The 22,222-nt window shown below is 43.9% G+C and overlaps 1 protein-coding gene across 5 annotated transcripts in view; it reads left to right on the top strand.

The window, feature by feature from the left end:
- The first annotated feature begins 14,665 nt into the window (after nt 1-14,665).
- Cacul1 (CDK2-associated, cullin domain 1) overlaps nt 14,666-22,222 on the top strand; it is a 59,910-nt gene continuing 52,353 nt past the window's right edge. For 2 of the 5 annotated variants that reach the window (XM_039085812.2, XM_039085806.2), the window contains exon 1: nt 14,666-15,475. In XM_039085812.2, coding sequence (XP_038941740.1) covers nt 15,085-15,475 — 391 coding nt within the window. In that variant the 5' untranslated portion in view covers nt 14,666-15,084. Of the gene's footprint in view, nt 15,476-15,799; nt 16,165-22,222 lie in introns of those variants that run through there. The other 3 variants (NM_001014248.2, NM_001416001.1, XM_063270019.1) reach the window with 2 other exon arrangements.

The following is a 22,222-nucleotide window of genomic DNA, read 5'->3' as shown; positions in this document are numbered from 1 at the left end:
TGACCTTTGGTTAATTATTTTATAACTTTCAGGGAAGTGTTCTAAGTTGTAAATGCCTTCTTTCTATCTCAGAAGCAATTAACTAGTGACACTTAAAGACTGGCAAAGTTCTCAAAGCAGGTTTTCATATCAGAAAGGACATTAAGAGCAGTCCTATTATAAAGGGCTTAATAATTGCTAGTATAATTTTTAGGAATTCTTATAGGATCATCATTAAGAATTAAGAAACCCACTGTTTCTGCCTATACCCAGAGCTGACCCAGTCCCAGAGCTCTCTGTACCCAAATCCCATTGGGAAGAGAGCTGGATTCTCAGAAGTGTGGACAATCCTGAGAGGTCAGGGGAGACCACCACTTCTGCTCACATTCTTGGCCCAAGAGGAACCAGCCTAGCCCTCTGGACACAGGAACCTAGGAGCAGTCAGGGAGAGAATCCTTCCGGTCTCTGCCTGTGCTCCAGTCACCAGGAGCACTAGCACACCTGAGAGAAGACATAAGACCACCACTTGAGCTTTGGGGTACCCTCCTAAAGCCCTCAGGACACATAAACCCAGGGGCAGTTTGGGACAGGACCCTTCTGGTTTCTGTCTGCACCTGGAGTTGACCCAGTTCCACAGCTCTCTGTACCCAGGTCCTGGTGGGAGAAAGGTGGTCTCCAGGAGTCCTGACACACAGGAATACAGGAGGAGGGTCAAGTCACTGTCAGAGACCAGCTAACACCAGAGACAACCAGATGGCAAGAGGCAAGCACAGGAACCTAAACAGAAACCAAGACTACTTGGCATCATCAGAGCTCAGTTCTCCCATCAAAGCAAATACTGGATATCCAAACAGAATGGAAAAGCAAAATTTGGATTTAAAATCACATCTCATGATGACGATAGAGGACTTTAAGAAGGACACAAATAACTCTCTTAAAGAAATACAGGAGAACATAGGTAAACAGAGGCTAGCAAGACCCCAACAATTCTAATTAGATCCTAGTCATTCTGGTGTTGTGTTCTTGGCTTTTCAGCCCCCAGAGCTATAAGAGAAAGTTGTCTATTTGTTATGGCTACCTGAACTGACTAATGCAGGCTTTATGAACAAAAGCAATTTGGGAACCACTGAGGAAAGGGTCAGTTAAAATCCCATTTTTTTTTTCTTGATTACTGGTTCCATGCCCCTCCCAGGGGACTCTGACTTGGTCTTGTGATTTGCTGTGGCCAATGAAACAAAGCTACTATGCATGCAGTGGCTTGGAGGATGCTTAGGAGTTGGACACACCTTACCATGGAAACTTCTGGCATCTGCTGTCAGACATTACAGCTCCATGGAGATTGAAAGTCTTGTGGAAGGATGATTGCAGGTGTCCACACTGCCAGATGAGCCTTATGTATGAGGCTATCCTCTACCACCACCTGTAGCCAATGTTACCCAGTCCTCAACAACTACCTAGATCACACACAGAGTCATGAGAAAGCATAGAAGCATGTATTGCTTAAAGCCACTGCATTCTGGGTGCTTTGCTTTGGTCGCTCAGAAGAGCTGAGGCACATAGGGACAGTGTTAGTCTACCCTGAGATCTTCAACCCAGTTTAAATGCCATGCAGCTCACAGAGTACACGGTCTGCAAATATGAGGGACCTCAATAACGCTTCCAGCTTTATTTCCTTTCGCATCCTCCAAGGCTAGCTGACAGACGCGCTTACCCTATTGCCCACAGGCCACATGAGGTTGATGATAGCTATGAATACAGCCTGGACGAAATCACAAATGTACTTAAAATATTATGAGTTAATTTTTGTGTGTACATGATTGGTGTTTTGGGAGGAACAGTCAGTTCTCAAGAATGGTCTCTGTCGGTGATGTCATATTGTCATGCCTAAAGGTTGCACATGCCTGGATGTTTATTCTAGCACATATTACATGCTTAAAAACATTTGTTGAGGTGGTGAATTAAGACGAACCCAGATGGAACACATTAGATATTTTTAAGTGCACTGTATGGATTATTTTACTTAATCTTTGCCTCACATATGCAGTAAATTCTTTATCGTGTCTTTTAAAATTGGGCATTTGAGGCTTAGAGAATGCAATATAAGTTACTATGCAATATAAGATCAGATCACTAGAATGGCCAAGTAGGGGTGAGAACACTTCCATTCACCTGTCTTTAAGCAGCCTTATAAGTACTGCATACGTTCCCAGGATTCCAGGCAATCCATCATCGCACACAGAATGTACTTTTAGCTCTGGAAGCTGGAAATAACGTTTATACTCTGTTGCTTAAACTAGTCACCAGGTCCTTAGGGCACACAGTGGAGGCTGACAGCTGGTCGATTTGCCCTAGAACCAGGTTACCTGTGATGGTGACAGTTGTGGACCTGGTGGGTCTACAATGGAGGTCGCTGATAGAGGTCATTAGGAGCTGGCAGCTTCCAAAGCCAGTAGCCGTGAGGGGAGCCAGAGTTCTGCTCCAGTTTGGTTGATGCCAGATGCAATCCCTGGGTCCCAGGTGGTGCCCATTATGTGAAGAGCTAAAGCCAGCTTCAGTGGAGGGGTCTGTGCCAGGCAGGCATGGCCAATCACTATGTTCGGACAGTGTGTGTAAAGCCTTCTTTTTGTCCATCTTGCTTTCAGTCCAGGCTTGGAGGACAGAAACAGTACAGATTGGAGAGTAAGGTGTGTGTGTGGGGGGGTGTCTATGCACAAGCTACCTGCTGTGCTGCTGGCTTTGATAATGGTGGGCCCCAGTCCCTGCTGGCTGTATGCAGAAGACTTTTCTGGTAACTGGTGGTTCACCCAGAGCCTTCCTTATTTCAGTTCCCAGATCTCCTTTCTGTTGTTTGCTTCAGTGTTCTGTCCCTAGATCCATTTTTGCCTTTCCTCAATGACACGTGTGACTCAGCACCTCACCCACGCTGGGCAGACACTGTATCCTGGAGCTACACCCCCAATCTATCTTTATGTGCTTTCTTTACCATCTTTTCCAAACTAACTTTAAGTTCCATGAATTCAAAGTTTTGTTTGTCTTCTTCTCCAACCCATCTTCAATATGTAGATAATAGGTGTGAAATAAAAATTTCTGGGTTGGGCTAGAAAGATGGTTCAGAGGTTAAGAGCAGGCCATTGCTCCTGTGGAGGACTTGAGTTTGGGTCCCAGCACCAATCAATGTTGGGCACTTCACAATTTCCCATAACTCTAGCTCCAGGAAATCCAGAAATTTTCACTACAGTTCTCAACCTCCCTAATCATTTTCATTGCTACTTCATAACTGTAATTTTGCTACTGTTATGAGTTGTAGATATCTGTGTTTTCAGATGGTCTTAGGTAACCCCTGGGAAAGAGTCATTTGACTCCACAGATTGAGAAACACTGTCTTTTGGGAAAGCACTGCTGCCCAAGTGTAACTAAGATCTCTGCCACTCACTCGTAGGGAGAAGCAGTCACTGATCTCCGCTAAAATACTAGTGGCGGATGTTTTATTTCAGGAAGCAATAAACCTTGTCTGCAGACAGTAAACAGGCCAGGCATTGTCCTGTACTCCTGTAAAATCACCAGAGGGGAGGCTAAGCCAGGGAAAAACTCAGAGCAAGATACTCTTCTACCTTCCCATTTCAAAGAGCGGGATAGGATCATCATCACCTTCACCTGTTATTCTCATTGTTGTGACAGGGAAATAAGATAGGAAAGATTTCTGGTGATGGTACTCTGTCTGTGGAGGTGGGAGCTTGTACTATGGCTTGTTCACGTCTTGGTAGGTCAGGAAGCAGTTATCTTGACCCATAACCAGAAACAGGTACCGCTTTTAAGGCCCAACATACCTAGCTGGGTTCTACATCCCAGAGATTCCATAACCCCCCAAACGAGGCCAGCTGCTCAGGACCAAGTCCTCAGACACACATTATATTCAAATCACATCATCTGATCCAGCAATCCCCTTTTAGCTATATACTCCTTTCCCAGTTTAAAAATAGGCATTTGAGTGGAATATAAAGGTGTAACTGTTTGTAGCAGCATTAGTTATAATAGCAGCATTAGTTATAATAGCCCAAAGGTAGGAATAACATCAGCATCTATCGGTGAATAAATTGACAAATAATATTGTGTACATTCAATGAAATATAAAAAAAGGAATGAAATACTGATCGATGCATTATAGCACAGTGGGATTAGTTAAAAGATCTAAATGTGAAGGCCACACACTGACTCCATCCATGAGAAATAGCTACAACTGCTAAATCCTTGAAGTTGGAAAGGTCGTTGGTGTTTGCTGGAGGCTGGGATAAGGGAGGATTGGGGAGTGATTTTTTAACAGGTACCTGGTTTTCCTTTGGCTCAATAAAAGCATTCTAAAACTTGGTGTAGGGAGCATCTGGGCAAACTGAATGTACTACACACCACAGGACAGGACACTTTAAAATAGTTAATGCTGTGTTATATATGGTTTATCTGTGTTTTAAAAAATGCAAGGGGTCTGGGAAATGTAGTCCTTAGCTGGGAAGCTGCTGTTTGCTTCCTGGTGTAAAAACCCCATGCTCTAGAAGGGGCTCATGGCTTTGGTGAGTTGTCAATGTTTGTGTTCACATTTCTGCTGTTTCTCCCAAGCTCCAACATATATGTTTACCCTGTGTGTGTGCGCACATTGTGACAGACAGAGGGGGAAGGGGAGACAGTAGAGGAAGCAGAAGGGGAGGAAGAGGACAGGAAAGGAGAGAAAGACAGAGACAAAGACACATTAACAGAGAGAACATAAGCAGGTGTGTGTGTGGGTGCACATGTATGTGCAAGCCCTAGGTTACTATTGGGTGTTCGCTTCAGTTTCTATTTACCTTATTTTCTGAGACCAGGTCTCTTCCTGAACCTGAAGCCTACTGACTAGCTAGGTTGGCTGGCCAACAAGTCCCAGAGAGTGTCATGTCTCTATGTCCCTGGCACTGGGGTTACAGATGCATGCCTAGCTTTTTCTGTGAGACCTGAAGATCAGATTCTGGTTCTCAACCTCTGAACAAGCACCTTGCTACCCCCCACCTTCATCTCCCTTTTGAAGTGAATGAGCAGGGCACTCCAGGCTGAGGGTGTGGCTTCTTTTGCTGTGACAATGTTAAGATACTTCCAGGCAAAGTTCAATAGGCAGAGGTTGTGTGGACACAATAACTAGGGGCCATTGGCCCTGATACATACCTGAGGTCCTGCTTGGCAGGCATGGAGCAGGTGAAAAGATGGCCGGGAAATCCCTCCTTAGAGCCACCTCTGATGTTGAGAGGGGCTACTAGGGCCATTATTCCTGTGGCTCTGACCACAAGGATCTCTCCTTGCTCAGCACCTCTGGAGCACATGCAAAGTGAGCTTTGGAGAGTTCGATTTACTCAGAGGATGCACACAACCTCAATAGCTGGCTTCCTGCCTATGTAGTCTTGGGCCCCCAAGTTGTGCGATGCCTGAATAGTTTAGACCTTTGCTAGTTTGGACTCATCAATTTTCTGACAATAAGGTGCCCTCAAAAATGTCAGAGGCTAGGCTGGGCATGGTGGTACATGCCTTGAATCCCAACACTTAGCAGGCAAGCTCTGAGTTTGAGGCCATCCAGGATAACAGTGAGACCTTGTGTTTAAAAAAAAAAATAAGTGGCCCAGGCTTCTTACTAGACACAAATTGGTACTGCATACTTTTAGTTATATGGCACTCATGAGTAGGTATAGTGGGTTTTAGGAGGTGCTTAGGCACTACAGTGCTTCTAGGACATAACAACCTGATTGAGATTCCCAAATCCCACATAAAAAATCCAGGGGTTGTGTCCTGCCCTGAGATGGAGAGAAGTGGATCATTGGGGATGGCTCACAGTGTCATTAGTCTGTGTACAACTTCTAGGCCAGTAAGGAATTCTGTATTAGAAAACAATGTGTCTATAGCATTCCGAGATTGACCTCTGGCCTCAGTACACAGGTGGAACTCCAGATATATATACTCACACACACCTGTGCATGTAAGCACACACTCGTAAGAACAGGTAAAACTATCTGGGCATGGTGGCCTTTAGTCCTAGCACTCGGGAAGCAGAGGCAGGTGGATCTACATGAATTCAAGGCCAGTCTGGTCTACAGATCGAGACCCAGTTCCAGGACAACCAGGACTACACAGAGAAGCCCTATGTATCAGTCAGGGTTCTCTAGAATCGCAGAACTTATGGAATAAAGAATTTATTGGGATGACTTAAAGGTTGCAGTCCAACTAATCCAACAATGGCCAGCTGTGAACGGAAAGTCCAAGAATCTGGTACTTGCTCAGTCTCACAGGACCGGGTGTCTCAGCTGGTCTCCTTCTGTATATGCTAGAATCCAGAAGAAGTAGGCTCCAAGGCCAATGAAGGAATGGTTGTGCAAGCAAAGTGAGGACAAGCAGGCAAAGGGCAAAAGCTTCCTTCCTCCATGTCTATTTAGGCTCCAGCAGAAGATGTGGCCCAGACTAAAGGTGTGTCTTCCTGCCTCAAGGTCTGGATCAGAGATGTCTTCCTACCTCAAAGGTTCAGACTAGAAGTGGGTTCGCCCACTTCAAACCATGCAGAATATCTCTCACAAGTGTGCCCTCGATAGCTGAAGTGTAGTACACTCCAGAAACAGTCAAGTTGACAACTAAAAGTAGCCATCACACCCTATTTTTAAAAAACAAACCAAATGACAACAACAACAGAACAGGCAAAACTAAGTAGATGATCCTTTGTGAATGCCGTATGCTGTCTCCAAGAGTCCCTTTGATTTGGAATTTGACAGATGAGAATAGAGAGAGAGTCAGAGGAGGGGCTAAGGCATTTGCTTCAAGGCACATAGCCATTGAGAGCAGAGACAGGACTCAAATTTAGGTCTCCTAATTTGCAGGTCAAAGAGCTCTCACCTCTAACTCCAGGAGGAAGCAGTAGAAACCCTAGATAGCAAATGTAGCTTCTCCTTTCTGCAATTTTAGTTAGTGCATATGAAATACACCACAAGTATAATTTATGATTAGGTAACCAGAAGGCTGATTATGCTGTAAATTTAAATTAAAAAGCTGTTGTTTTCAATTAGGCTTGATAGGAAACTTCTCTGACAGTTTTCCTGGCCTCTGAGAAAGTTCCACATTTCATTTTGTCCACAGTCTGGGATGTTGGTAACTAATGTTCTCAGGCATCCTCAACCTAGTGCACACTTGGACGTGGTATACCCCATTAGTAGCAAAGGCTTTCTCAGTAATGAGGACCCAAATAGAAGTATCTCAGACCCCGATGGGGGCTTAAATATCATGCAGGGAGAAGCTCAGACGTAAGTTAGTTCCAAGGTTGGCTGATCCACTTTTGAAACATCTGTGACTCAAGCACCCTCCATCTTTTTGTGCAGCACATTTATCAAGTGCTGACTTCCAGCCCAAGGCTTGACCCTATTGGGTCGTTTGATGATTGGTTCTGGCCCAAGCTTTTCCCTCAGAGGGAAACATTCCTGTCACACATCTCGTCATGTGTATTATGGTTTCTACAGATTTCTCTAAACTCTTTGGGCAGAATTGCAGCGCCAGTTTGTTCTTGCATCAACCCTTAGCAACATTCAACCTGTAGTTCATTTTGGAGACCATAGTTTCCTGAAACCTGTGCAGAGGATAGAGACTAGGAGTGGAAAGACTGAAAATTGAGGAATAGAAGGGAAAAGAGCCTTTTGCCCTGGATCCAGTTGAAGCATCTCACCAGGTGAGACTGGCCAAGGGAAATGGGATGTACTTGCACTCCAACTTCTCTTACCAGAGACCCAAGGGGTTTCCTTCCATCAGTTTAGTCTCAGTAACTCTAGGCTTCTCGTGAAAATTATTTAATATACCCCATAGAGCATGCTTAGCAGAATGCCTGCCATGGAGTTAGCAAGCAATGGTGCTTTGCTAATGCTATCATGGTTGTTATGATTACCCTCAGTGTTCTCCTAGAGAAGCTGCCATGTCAAGCCAGCTTACACCTGGCTCCCTCTCTGTGTGGGTAGTTTTTAGAGTAATTGAGTACAGAGGAGAGACAGCTTCCATTAGATGACAAAACCATTGGTTTTTGTCCTATGTGGTATGCCTAGTTCATAGCAGGTAGACAGTGACTATTGTAACGGCCCTCAGACTTTAGAACAAACGACTCTATGATAGAAGTACCATTCAGGCCATAAAATTCAGCATGTAGACAGTATCCCCTGCCATAATGAAAGTAAGGACCCTGTAGTGGCTGTTCCTGGTTGTCAACTTGACGAAATCTGGAATGAACTACAATCCAGAATTGGAAGGTTCACCTTTGATCCTGATCTTGAGGCTGGGGGATACAAATTTCTGACCTGGATCTTGGTATGGAGATCTTGAGGCCAAGTGACTATGAATCCCAGGAGACTAAGGCAAGGAGATCTCTGAGCTCAAGGTCATCTGGGACAAAGCAAGTCCCAGATCCAGGCATGATGGTACACACTTTTAATCTGGAACACAATCTTCTGTTGGAGACCTACATAAGGACATTGGAAGGATGAAGAGTCTCTCTCTTCTTCCCTGCCTGCCTTGTGGGACTGTGGCACTGCTAGATCCTTGGACTTCTATTCACAGCTGCTGCTGACCATTGTTGGGGAGTTGGACTACAGACTGTAAGTCATCAACAAATTCTTTTTTTAAATATTTATTTATTTATTTATTTATTTATTTATTTATTTATTATATATGAGTACAGTGTAGCTGTCTTCAGACATACCAGAAGAGGGCACCGAATCACATTACAGATGGTTGTGAGCCACCATGTGGTTGCTGGGATTTGAACTCAGGACCTCTGGAAGAGCAGTCAGTGCTCTTAACCACTGAGCCATCATCCCAGCCCAACAAATTCTTACTATATAGAGACTACCCATAAGTTCTGTGACTCTAGAGAACTCTAAGACAGACCCTAACCCATCAAAGTCCATAGTTCTGGGGAAGTCTCTAAATGTACTAACCTTGCTTTTTTGGCTTCCATTCCGCTTCTGGCTAATTGTTCTTGTTAAGTGAACTATGTCAACCCAGGACTTGGGTTTTGTACTTAAAAGCTCCCTCTGAGAAAGGCTCAGGGCTACACTGGGATTCTGAACAACTAATATAGTCATCAGCTGGGTAGTAAAGATTGATTTAAGATTGGTTTAAACCCACAGCCAAGCAGTCTTCTCCGGTGAATACTCCACAACTTTCTTGACTTAAAACTGCCCAGCCACCTTCATGACATCTTCATTCTCTTTCCAGCCAACCCTCAGAATAGCTACAGCTGTCCTGGTGAAGGCATGGTACTCCAGGAAAGAGGTCACCATTTGGAAGCCCTGCAGACTTCCTTTCCACATAGGTTCCTCAAAATTTTGGTCAGATGAAGCACACAAGTTGAATAAAAAACCATATGATCTTAAGAGGCTGGACTAACCTCAGAGAGCTAGGAATGTCACAAAATCTACAATTACAAAAGTCCTTTCAGACAATTGGTGGCAGTGTTTTGCTGCCCCTCTCCTCCACCTCTTTCTGAGACCGAGTCTCACTCTGTAGTCCAGGCTAATCTGGAACTCATTATGTAACCCAAGATAGGCTCCAACTCCTGTAAATTCTCCTGCCCCAGAACCAGGAATGCTGGAATTACAAGTGTCACCATGCCTGGCAATATGAATTTGTTGTCTATAATTATCACTATGGCCAGCTGAAGTACAGGGAATGAATGACAGAGACTAAAACTCCAAGATCTAATGATCTACCCGTGTCTAAAATGGCTTATCTTTATGGCTTTATTTTTTTTTTTTTGTTTTGTTTTCTCAAGACTGAGTCTCTTTGTGTACCTCTGGCTGTTCTGAAATTGCTCCATAGACCAGGCTGACCTTAAATTCAGAGATCCATCTGATTTTGCCTACTAAATGATGGGCTTAAAGGCATGTACCACCACACCCAGCTTCTTTACACTTTTTTTAAGAAAATCACTAGTATTGGGTGTGGCGGTGCGTGCCTTTAGTTCCAGCACTTGGTATGCAGGTAGAGGTGGATCCCTGTGTGTTAGAGGCCAGCCCGTTCTACAGGGTTTCAGGGCTACACAGTGAGAGAGGCAGTTAAAACTATTTAGCTTTTGCAGAGGACTAGAGTTCTAATCCATCACCCACACCAGGCAGCTCATTGCTGTCTAACTCCCACTGCAGGGAATCTGACACCGTCCTCTGCGTGCACCTGCACATACGTGACACTCACACACATAAGCATACCCACACATACATAAATAGGAGTAAAAGAACAAGGAGGGAAACATGGAATTTTCATGTACATGTACAAGTGGAAGATACTGGTATGTATTAGGGATGCTGCCAGTGCTGACCTGCAGGCTGGAAGGGACAGTACAGCACTGAAGTTGGAAACATCTGGGGTTAGAGAATAGGAGGCGATTTCAGGTAGCATGCATGAATGCACTGATTGTGTCTGAAATAAACAGAAGCTGGGATTTGTTTGTTTGGGCTTTCTCTTCCATATGACAAGATAGAAACAATTCCTCCCAGATCATCGGCCATGTCCAGGGTTAATCCCTGGAGTGTTGGTGCCAAGCTCATGAAGCATCTTGGTCCAAACACCCGGGGTGCTGATGAGAATTGCCTGGATTGACCAGCCATGAAAAGTCAGGTGTCTTGTGCTCAGTGATGCCAGTCATGGATACTGTGGCACCTGCTGTGCTGATGGCAGAAGGCCAGTCTTTCATTTCAGCTCCATCAGATCAGACCTAGCAGGCCAGAGCTGAGCTGCATGGAGGGTACCCTCCTCCATAAATGCCACTGGGAAAAGGCATTGTTGTATGGCTCTGACATGTCATCACCCAGAGGTCCAGCAATCCTGAAAATACTTCTCGTTTCTCATCCTCAAGCTCTCCTGTGATCCTCTGATGTAAGTTGGCATTCTTTTTTCTTTTTGTCTTGCATGCTCCAACCCCTTCACTGTGACTTATGGAACTCTGGCAACACGGTGGGGTCAGCCTTTTTTTTTTTTATTTGAAACATGTTTATTTTAGTTTGTGTGTATGAGTGTCATGCCTGCATGTATAGTTGTGCAGCATATGTGTGTAGTTCGTGCAGGGGATAGAAGAGAGTGCCAGATCCCCTGGAGCCAGAGTTACAGATGTGAATTGCCATATAGGTGCTCTGTAAGATTAGCAAGTGCTTTTAACCCCAGACTTATCCCAGCCTTCCTTTCTGTTTTTATGCAATCGGTTTAGTGTTTTTTTCTTTTTCTTTCTGTTCTTCCTGTAGGCTTAGATTTTTTTTTTTAAATCTACTTTTAATAAGGTGTCAAATGCTTTCACACACACACACACACACACACACACACACACGCATGCGCGCACACACACACACACACACACACACACATACACACACATACACACACCTTGTAGCCTTGTAGCTTACTGTCTAAATGTAGGAGGGAAAAAGATAGTAAACAGGACAAGGGGATGTGGACCTTTTTAGAAGTACTTCTCTGGGGCAATCAGGATACCAGCAGTCCAGTTCAGTAGTGTCAGGAGACCAAACAGGAAACAGCAGTGATGGCAAAATCCAGCAGAAACCACCAGGCCTCTTCTGAGTCAGCACGAGTCAGTGGGATCCACCAGGACGAGCCAGAAACACAGGAGTTTTCTGCTGTGCTCTCTCAATAAAGTGAAGATCAGCAAAGGCAAAGATAAAGATTCCAGACCAAGAAAGCATTGCAAGGCTAGCTGTCCATTGAGTCCTATTTATACTTTCTCTAAACATCGTGTATCCTCCTTCCTGTCTTGCCTCAACAAAACACTATGTGAGTCTGCATCACATGACATATCCAAAAACTTCAACTTCAATGCTTCCCAAGGATGGTCTCTATTAACTGGGAGGTCTAGGGAAGGCAAGTCTGGGATAGTCATTCTGGGGGAATTGAGTGAGGTCTGGCTCTACAAATAGTCAAAGGTCTCCAGGTTGTGAAAAACATTCATTCCCAGCTTTCTTCGTGGAATGCAGGCATTTTATTTCCTTCATTGAGGAGATGCCCCTGGGTGTTTAACATTCCTGATTCCCCTAGTGCTCTGTGGGTGACAGGGCCTTTGTGTCTCCAGCAACACTTGTCGTAGAGACGGAAAAAAAAAATTCCTAAGCTACAAAGGTCAAAGAATCCAAATAAACTGCCATGGATGTTTTAAATTGATGTTCTCTTTAAGTATACAAAGTTAAAAATATATTTTGTAGGTATATTTGTACTGCTTTAATAAAACTCACGCCCTACTAGGAAACAAACAGAAAAACCAAACAAAGAGGCTAACTTCGGGGACTGTGGAAGAATATAGCAATTATTAACCTGGGCCCACTGTTGGGTCAGTGTTCCTGATTTTGTTGTAACTCTCTCTAAATACTGAACAAACCAGCAATGGTTTTAAGTTAATAACTTATTAATATTTTTTCTTTTTTTTCTTTTTTCCTTTTTTTCTGGAGCTGAGGACCGAACCCAGGGCCTTGCGCTTGCTAGGCAAGCGCTCTACCACTGAGCTAAATCCCCAACCCCGTTAATAACTATTAAAACATAATATACCTGTACTAGTCTGGGTTCTTTAGAATCCTAGAACTTATGGAATGCATGCACACACACCCACCCACACCCACCCAGTCATGTGTGTGTGAGTGAGTGGGTGGGTGTGGGTGGGTGTGGGTGGGTGGTGTAATTTATTGGAATGACTTAAAGGCTGCAGTCCAACTAATGGCTATCTAACCCAACAATGGCCAGCTGTGAACGGAAAGTCCAAGAATCTAGTAGTTGCTCAGTCTCACAGGACCGGGTGTCTCAGCTGGTCTTCTGTATATGCTGGAACCCCGAAGAAGTAGGCTCCAAGGCCAATGAAGGAATGGTTGTGCTAGCAATGTGAGGACAAGAAGGCAAAGGGCAAAAGCTTCCTCGTTCCATGTCTTTATATAAGCTTGCAGCAGAAGGGGTGGCCTAGATTAAAGGTGTGTCTTCCCACATCAATATCTGGATCCCAGGTGTCCTTGAAACCTGGATTGTAGTTCATTCCAGATACAGCCAAGCTGACAACCAAGAATAGCTACCATAACACCTTAAAGTAAATTTAACAATCGCTCACGGAGTTCTAAATAAAAGTCAGCCGGGTATCAGATGCCCATTTATCTTCCCTTCTGTTTCTTACCCATGGCCTCCTATATCGACTCTACCAAAGACTTCTTCGGTCCAACCTGTTATGTTTTTCCATGTTTAAACAATGGAAACACCATTACATATGGAGAATCTTAACAAAATACACATGAAGAGGTCAGTATTTACCAGTGTGCTGGGAAAAACTCCTTGAGTCGGGCCTCCCTAGAAAAGTTTACTATAATTGTACCTATCTCATCACTTCTAAAGATTTTCAATATGACTTTCAGATCAATTAGCTGATCAAAAGAACACCACAATGGGGACTTTACCAGCTATCCTTCAGTTAATGGTTTCTGTGATGGCCGTTTCTGGTTTGTCAATTTGACCACACCTGGAATGAACTACATTCCAAAAACAGAGGGAAACCTGTGATCCAGAACTTGAAGCTGGAAGACACCCGGGTCTTGACACACACTTTTGATCCAGAACTTGAGGCATAGTGGTCTTAGGTTGTGTGTACCACCTTGTGTCAGGTGGTACACACATTTAATCCCAGAGGGAAGCAGATCGCGGAGTTCAAGCCCAGTCTGAGACAGAACAAGTTCCAAGTAAAGAAAAGACATGGTGGGTACACATCTTTCAACTGGGCCACACCTTCTGCTGGAGGCCTACATAAGGACAGTGGGAAAAGGAAGGTTTTGTTCTTTGCCTGCTTACTTGCCAGCACATCTGTTGGAACAGACATCCTATTTCTTCAGGATTTCAGTTTACACAGAAGGCCAGTTGAAAGACTTAGCCTGGTGGGACTGAGTACTTAGATTCTTTGACTTCCCCATCACAGCTGTCCATTGTTGGGTTAGTTGGACTGCAGAATGTCATTCATCCCAATAATTTCTCTTAACACACAGACACTTTCCTTAGGTTCTATGACTCTAGAGAGCCCTGACTAATAGTTTCTAACAGCACAGTGCTCAGAGAATGTGGTTATGTCAGTCCTCAGACATGCAGGGACACTTGCTTAGGGACACAGTATGTTTATCTTTTGTAAATGTTTCACATACTCTTGGAAGGAATGTGTATTATGCAATTTCTGAAGCGATATTCTGTCTTTCTCAGTGTGGGAAAAAGAGGGAGCACACCAGCAGTCTACCCCTTTTTGAGTCTGTACCCAGGGCCACCCTGTCCTTTTGTCGCCAACCTGCGAGGTCAAGGCCTGGGTGGCAAAAAGCATGTGTCCGTGGGGGAACCTCGCTGTGGAGATTAGCCAGCATGGGGCATGAAGGGACACTCAGGAGGCTGAGGAAATAAGACTGTTTGGAGTTGGAGGCCAGTTTGGGGTACAAAAAAAGAGAAAAAGAAGGGACACAAAAACGGCTGATAAATATAACAGGGGCTGTGCGCCGTTTTTTCGTCCCTCCTCGGGCACACCCAGACTAGTTCAGGCAACAAGTTAGAGACCGCGCGTGCGCAGACCAAAGTCCTTTATCACGTAATGTCGGCCGGGGGCGGGGCCAGCGAATCCTGGTCTGGACACCTGGCCTAAACTGATGGGGGGGGAGGGGAGGGCGAGGGAGACGCGCGGCTGGGTGCATTCGCGTTGAGGTGACTCATAACTCCCTCCCTCTTTCGCCTAGCTTTCTCCGGTCCGTCCCTCGTACCACGTGCCTTCCTGTCCGCTCCCCCAGAGTCCTTTCCAAACGCCTGAAGAAACTGCTGTAAAATGTCGTGAGGGACGTCGCCGCTTTGCGGCTGCTTCTCTCAGAACTAGACCCCGGGAGTGCCCACCGCAGTCAGCGGTTCCTCCGGCGGAGTCGTCCTGACAGAAGGCGAGAGCACTCGGCGCGCCACTGGATTTTTCGCCGCACCCGCGAGGGCTCCGGGCGATGTGAACTCGAGGCGGCTTCTGTGCTCCCAGGCCCGGGGGCTGAGGTGGGCAGGCAGGTGCCTGGGAAGCCGCGGCCCGGCGGGATGGAGGAGAGTATGGAGGAGGAGGAAATGCTCACCTACGAGGCAATGATGGACGACCAGAACCACAACAACTGGGAGGCCGCCGTAGACAGCTTCCGTCAGCCCCCGCCCGCCCCGCCGCTGCCCCCGCCGCCGCCGCCGCGGCCCTCGTCGTCCATCCCGGATCCTGGCCGAGAACTCCCGGGGGGACAGCTGCTGGCTGTGCATGCGGGCTCCATGGACAGGAAGGGTCTTAAGGAGGGGCTCCCGATGGGGTCTCCGCCCTTGTCGGAGCCAAACGGGGTGATTATGATGTTGAAGAGCTGCGACGCAGCCGCCGCGGTGGCCAAGGCGGCCCCTGCCCCCACCCCTAGCTCCACCATCAACATCAACACCTCCACCTCCAAGTTCCGTGAGTCTCTCACCCCCCCCCTCGGCCCCCACTCAAAGCTTCTCTTCTTCAGCTCGCAGAATCCCCCCCCCCCCCGCCCTGAAAGCAGCTCCACTTCCTTTGTTCCAGGCTTAGTTCTCTTTCCTCTTACCCTCCCACCCTCATTCGGCCGGTATCCGGCCAACCAGCCCTGGTTGCTTGTTATACCTGCTCAGCCTTAGATTGATGATGCTTCAGAAAAGATCTTTATTACTTCCGATCATCTCTCAACATTAGTAAGCCCTTTTCTAATGCGTCCCCTTTAAAGTTTCACCTTACAAAGTGAGGGGGGAAAGTAAGGCGGTCTTGAGTTTCTTAAGCGAGAGGCCTTTCGTTTTATTTTGTAGCCCGAGGGCAAAGAAATGTGTTCCTGTACTTATAGCCACTGTACTTTAAGCAAATCAGGCTTCTGAACGTTGGTCTCTATCAATTCTTTGTTCTTTGTGACTTTTTTTGCATCCTGTTACGGAATTCTCAGTTACTTCTACTGTGTACTGGGAACTGCTACACGTTATTTGAAGTCGATGTATAAAATCACGTTCCAGAGAAGCGGTTCAGCAAGAGACCATAACTAGGAAGGATCCTACCGCACGTTGAACTTTTTAGCGATCTGCCTTGAAATTCAGTTGCAGACAGAAGACACAATCTAACCCCAGAATGTTCACAATCAGGTAGTGTGCTTCCATAGCTAGGTAAAGAACAGGGTAGTAGTGCTTTTTAGCCCTGAGTGGTGGTGGTGTGTAAAAGGAACGTGACCATTACTGGTAGCCAGGTCCTTGTTATCTGCAAATTAAAATGACATCCAGTAATGTAACTGGAGATTTTATTTCTAGTTAAGCAATTTTTTTTTTTGGTTCTTTTTTTTTTTTTTTTTTTTCCGGAGCTGGGGACCGAACCCAGGGCCTTGCGCTTCCTAGGTAAGCGCTCTACCACTGAGCTAAATCCCCAGCCCCCTAGTTAAGCAATTTTATTAAGCTATTAGAGTAATTGCCTACCTAGCTGTGAATTTTTTGTCCTGATACAGATGTGTAGTCACAACCTTAGAAAAAGTATTTACGGGACTAGCACATGACATTACTTACTTGCCTTCAAGATACTGCTTTGGGCAAAGAGACTTTGGTGGCGGTGTAGATAGGAACATTTGTATATGATTATTCCCTGATATACATACACACGACAGTCATTTATATAATGCAGTTTGTATGTTGAAGGTTAAGTTGTGAAACTAGACTTTATAGTTGCAGTGTGATTTACCTTAAATGCTGAAGGCATTTGGATTAATGCTTAAGTAAAATTTCTTTGATGCGTTAAGAAGTGAACATTAAGAGCAGAAGTCATCAACCAAGCTGAGAGCAAAAGGATTTGCCAAACCAAAAGATTATTTCTTGGAAAGATTAATAAGGGGAGTTAGGAATGCAGCCTGGTTGAGAGCAGGCAGGAAGCCCCAGGTTTGATCCCAGCAACTTATAAAACCTGACCTGGTGGCTCACAACTGCAATCCCAGCACTCTGTGGGTAGAGACAGGATGATCAAGAACTTCATTTTTCTTAGCTGCATATCCTGTTATGGGCCAGCCTGTGATCTGTGAGAGACCCTGTCACAAAACAAAAAGGTTAGTAAGCTATGCAGACCTGTTAAAGATTGGTCGACGGGAAAAGTTGCAAATAAATGAAGACTGAAAATAGAATATTAGATTTTAAAAAGTTGCTATATGGTAATACATTTGAAAAGGAAAATGGAATATGTGATAGGGAATTATTAACACAGTTATCAGAAGCTATCTAAGCTTGGATGGATGAAGCATAGACTAGTAGCAGTACTAGTAGTGATGAGACTTTCCCTTTTAAATCTCCTGCTTCATATACTGTTGTACTGGAAGCTCCATCACACTTCAATAATCTTTTCTTTTTATAAATTCTGGAATATAGGGCACAGAAACAAGACAAAACTAAAACCCCAACTCCTTTTTATGGGTTTAGTGAAATCTTGAGTTAAAACTAGGTAAGATTATAGTTGTGTTACACCTATTAGCACAGAAATCAAAATCCTGTATACTATTACCTTATCAGATATAACCATGTCAAAAGAATCATGATTTACAGTTTTTCCAGGTTTTTTTCAGTATCAATATATTGCTGTAATTTATCTCAGGTTGGAAAGAAAATCAGGGCTTGATAACTTTTTAATGACAATCATCCAGCACCTAGTTGATGCTGTGATACTTGATACTCTTAGTAATTCAGAGTGCAGGACAGCTATTTAAAAGTCATTACCAGATACCTGTAGTTAATAGGAATCATAATGGAGGAATTTTGAATATATTCACTATTAGATGGTAACTGCCCATGGATGGTCCTCAACATATTCCGAAAAGTACTTGTTGCTTGCATGGTGGCTCACATTTTTAATCACTGCCACAGGAGTATCTTTTGAGTTCTAGAGTTCCAGGTCAGCTAAGAGACTCTGTCTCAAACAAACCCCCCAAACCAACCAACCAAACCAAGAAGAAAGGAAACAAACCCTTTAGAATGTGGTAATAATATCCTTTATCAAGAACCGCTGAAACCAAGAGGAAATACTCAGTGTAGATGGATTGTTAGGTTGAAGACCAGCCTAGAAAAGATAAAATTTATACTAGTAGCAATGGTATCAAAATACACATCTGTATAATAGTTTAACAAAATTATAGTGTCTATAAGTGAAATAACCCCAAATACACAAGACTTAAGGAGAGTGGTTTTAATAAGGAACTAAGGAGGAATTCACTTAAATAGCTCAAGTTTTCATATTCTTGAATCAAATTATTTTAGGAATGCCTCTTTTCTCCATTGAATCTAGAAAGTGAATCTAGAAATTCAATTTAAATATCACCAACATTGTTTTATTTGTCTGACAAAACCTTTGTTTTTGACTCCAGTACTTCTGACAGTACTTCTGGCTGGTCTGGTAGCCTGATGGAGGTGGGCAGTAGTAAGTGCTGCTGCCTTTTGTTTCCACGTGCCTTTGTCAGGTGACTTCTGGTCTGTCTATGAGACTGTTCAGATCTGCTGCTTGTTCTTGGGTTGTGTGTGCTTCTGTGTTTGAAGACATCCTTGTGACCTTTGGGCATGTATTCAGAATGTCTTATCCCCATGGCTTGTACTTCTTAGTGTTTTTCTGAAGACTAGATGTTTTTAGTTTCAATGTTAACTGATTTTTATCATTTTTCCCCCTTCTATGGCCTGTGTCTTTTGTATCCTGAGAAATACTTGTGTAACTCAAAGTCAAAATTTTCTTATAAAAGTATCTTTTACCTGACTGATGTAATTATCTTCTTCGGGGTCTGTCCATGTTCACCCTTTTTAGTGCTTTCTGAACTCAGACTGAGTGGTTTATCTTCCATATTCTGGCTCAAACTCCTCTTCAAGCTAACTGATTCAATCTGGTTTATTTCAGCTTCTCATTGAATTGCTCTGCTTGACTTCAAACTAATGTTTTAATCTTTTGGCTCCTCCTCATTCCTTGGCTTTAGCTGCCTCTGCTGACCTGCACTGAACTGCATGAACTCAAGAACAAACTCAACTCCACTGCACTGAACTTAACTGACTGAACAGAACTGACTGACTAGAACTAGAGATCCAAATGCCTCTCTTGTCTCCTGAGTGCTGGGATTAAAGGCATGAATTATCATGCCTGGCCCTAAGTAAGGTTTTCTTTATGAGAAACTTGCTCTATGCCAGACCAGCTTTGAACTCACAACCAGACCTCTTGGTTGTCTGTATTCCAGCCAGATCACATAGATTAGGAGGTTTTTGGATGTGATGATCCCTTGTCAGAGCAGCTATATTGCTGGATTAAAATTCTACATTTTCATCTAGAAATGTTGTGGGTTTAGCTTCTAACCTGTAGCCTGAATTATGAGCTTACCTGTGTGTAGTGTGAGAGGGACATTCCTTTTCCTCATACATGTCCAGTAGTGTCAGCAGTATGATTTAAAACTATCCTTGCTATTCTGGCAGTTTTGTAGGAAAGTGACTGACTATATATGTATAGATTTCAGTTCTGTTCACAAACCCCTTTATATGGTGTATCATGTTCAGGATTGTGTCCTGGACTGGGTGTTTTATAATGATGGAATTCCTATCTTTATCACTTATTGTATCCAGTATCTTTAATTTCCAGGTTCATTGTATGATACCTTTTCCAGTCCTTTTGCTTTCAATCTAAACTGCACATTTGTTGTGCACAAAATGTGGTTGGATCTTACTTTTTTAAAAATTTATTTATGGCAATCTCCCTCCCTCCCTCCCTCCCTCCCTCCCTCCCTCCCTCCCTCCCTCCCTATTCCTCTCCCTCCTCCTCTTTTTCCTTTCTTTTCTTTCTTTCTGGTTTTGAAACAGGGTTTCTCTTTGTAGCCCTAGCTGTCCTGGAACTCCTAAACCATGGACTCAAAGATCCACCTGCCTCTGCCTTTGAGATTAAAGGAATGTCTACCACACCCAGCCCCCAGCCTCTGTCTTCTTCCTCTTAGTCTTTTTCCCCCCTTTTTTGATTTTTTAATCTTTTGATAATTTTTTTTTTTTTTTGAGACCCTGGTTGGCCTTAAACTCCAGTCCCAAGAAGGGAGTCCTTGGTCATACCCATATATTGTGTGAATCTTAAGTGTTTTGCCCACTTTTGATGAAATATGACTTGATTTTTGTTTATCACCATTCTTTTTGTTCCTTAGTGGTCGCCCAAAGAGTTGCAGTGTGGAAATTTAAGTAATGCATTAGACTTCCTCACTTAGAGTGTAAAAATCTGTAGTCCTTCATCCTTTCTTTCATCCTATTTGTGTGCTGCTGCTGTATATAGCTGTCAAACACTTAGGTGTCCCATGATCCAGGTAACTATTGTTTAATGGTAGCCATTTATTATTTTTTTAAAGTAAAACTACTCAACTTATTGGCCATTTTAGAGTGAAAAGTTGAGAGGCATTTGGTACATTGTGTGATACAGTCACTGCTTTGTCTACTTCCATGCTGTTTTTATCACTTCCAAATAAATGTTTATACCCATGATGCAATCAGTCCCCACTCTTCCTTCCAGCCCCTAGCATCTCCTAATCTACTGTTTGTCTTTTCTAGAATCATAAGATGAAATTTACTTTTTAGAGAATCAAAAACTAGTGTAACTAGAATAAAAATAGCTTCTGGTTCTTTTATTTGAATGATTAATAATCAGGAAGTGATACTATTTTAGGATTAGGAGGTGGGGCCTTGTTGGAATAGGTATGACCTTGTTAGACAAAGTGTCATTGGTCAAAGCCCATATCAGGCTTAGTCTGTCTCTGCCTGTGGATCAGGATATAGCGCTCAACTAGTTCTCTAGCATCATGCATATCACCATGCTCCTTAAGCCTCTGAAACTGTGAGCAAGTCCTCAGTTAAATGCTTTCCTTTATTAGAGTTGCCTGGTGTTGCTTCACATCAGTAGAACGACTAAGACAGCTGGGAAAGAAGTCTTTGATATTATCCTTTGTGTTGCTGTCCTTTCCCTTAGTTTTTGGCTTCCATAAAAATTTTAGCTAGTTGTTTGTTTTTTGAAACAGGGTTTCTATTTGTAGCCCAGGTCATCCTGTAACTTATTCAGTAGGTCAGACTGGACTCAAACTCAAGAAATTCAGCTGACTCTGCCTCCTGAATGCTACGTGACCCTTGTGTGCCACCACCATCCAGCATGGTAATATTTCTTCTTTTTTTCCCCATTTTTTATTCACTTTTCATCTTCATTGCAGGCCCCTCTCCTCTCAGTCCCTCCCTTCACACCTTCCCTCTTCCACCCCACCACCAACCACCTTTTTCTTCACCTCTGAGAAAGGGGAGGGCCATCTCTTGGAACCAACTATCCTGGCACCTCAAATCACTGCAGGACTAGGTATATCTTCTCCCTCTGAGGACAGACAAGGTAGCCCAGTTAGGGGAAGCACAGTCTATAGGCAGGCAACAGAGTCAGAGTAAGCCCCTGCTCCAGTTGTTGGGGGACCCAAATGAAAACAAGCTGTACATCTCCATATATGGGAGCAGGGTTGGTGGCGGCTAGGTCTAGCCCTTGAATGCTCTTTGTTTGGTGATTGAGTTCCTGGGAGCCCCCAAGGGTACCTTGTGGGTCCCTTTCTCTTCTGGGTTCTTCAGTGCTTTCCCCAGCTCTTCCATAAGACTTTCTGAGCTGAGTCTGGATCTCTGCATTGTTTCTGTCATCTGGGTGGAGCCTCTCAGAGGTCAGTTATGCTATGCTCCTGTTTGTGAATCCAGGCTGACAGATAGAAACATAGCTTGAGGCTCCAAGGAAGGCAGGCTAGCAATGTGTCTCTCTAGATCTGAGTACAGCTCGGCACGTTCCCCTCCAAATTGGCAGGGATTGTTTTGGTTCTGTTGACTTGACTTAGTCAGCTTTTGCTTGTCTGTAGAAGTCTTTATTTTTTAATTTTTTTTTTACTGGATATAGAATTCTATATAGCCTCCTTTTTCCCATTAGCATTTCAAAAAATGTCTTTCTATTATCTCTTGACTTTCACTGTTTCCTTAAAATCAATTTTTATTCTTTGAGAATTTCATACATGCATACACTGTATTTTATTTATTTATTTTTATAGACTCTTTTGGCCCTAGCTGTCTTTGTAACTGAGGATGACTTTGAATCTGGGAGTGTGCCCAGTTGATGCCTGCCGATTATCTAACCCAGGGCATTTTGAAGCACTCTCCAAACTGA

The sequence above is a fragment of the Rattus norvegicus genome, chromosome 1, assembly GCF_036323735.1.
Source record: "Rattus norvegicus strain BN/NHsdMcwi chromosome 1, GRCr8, whole genome shotgun sequence".
In the NCBI taxonomy this organism is placed as follows: Eukaryota; Metazoa; Chordata; class Mammalia; order Rodentia; family Muridae; genus Rattus; species Rattus norvegicus.
This window is presented reverse-complemented; position numbering and strand designations above follow the sequence as displayed.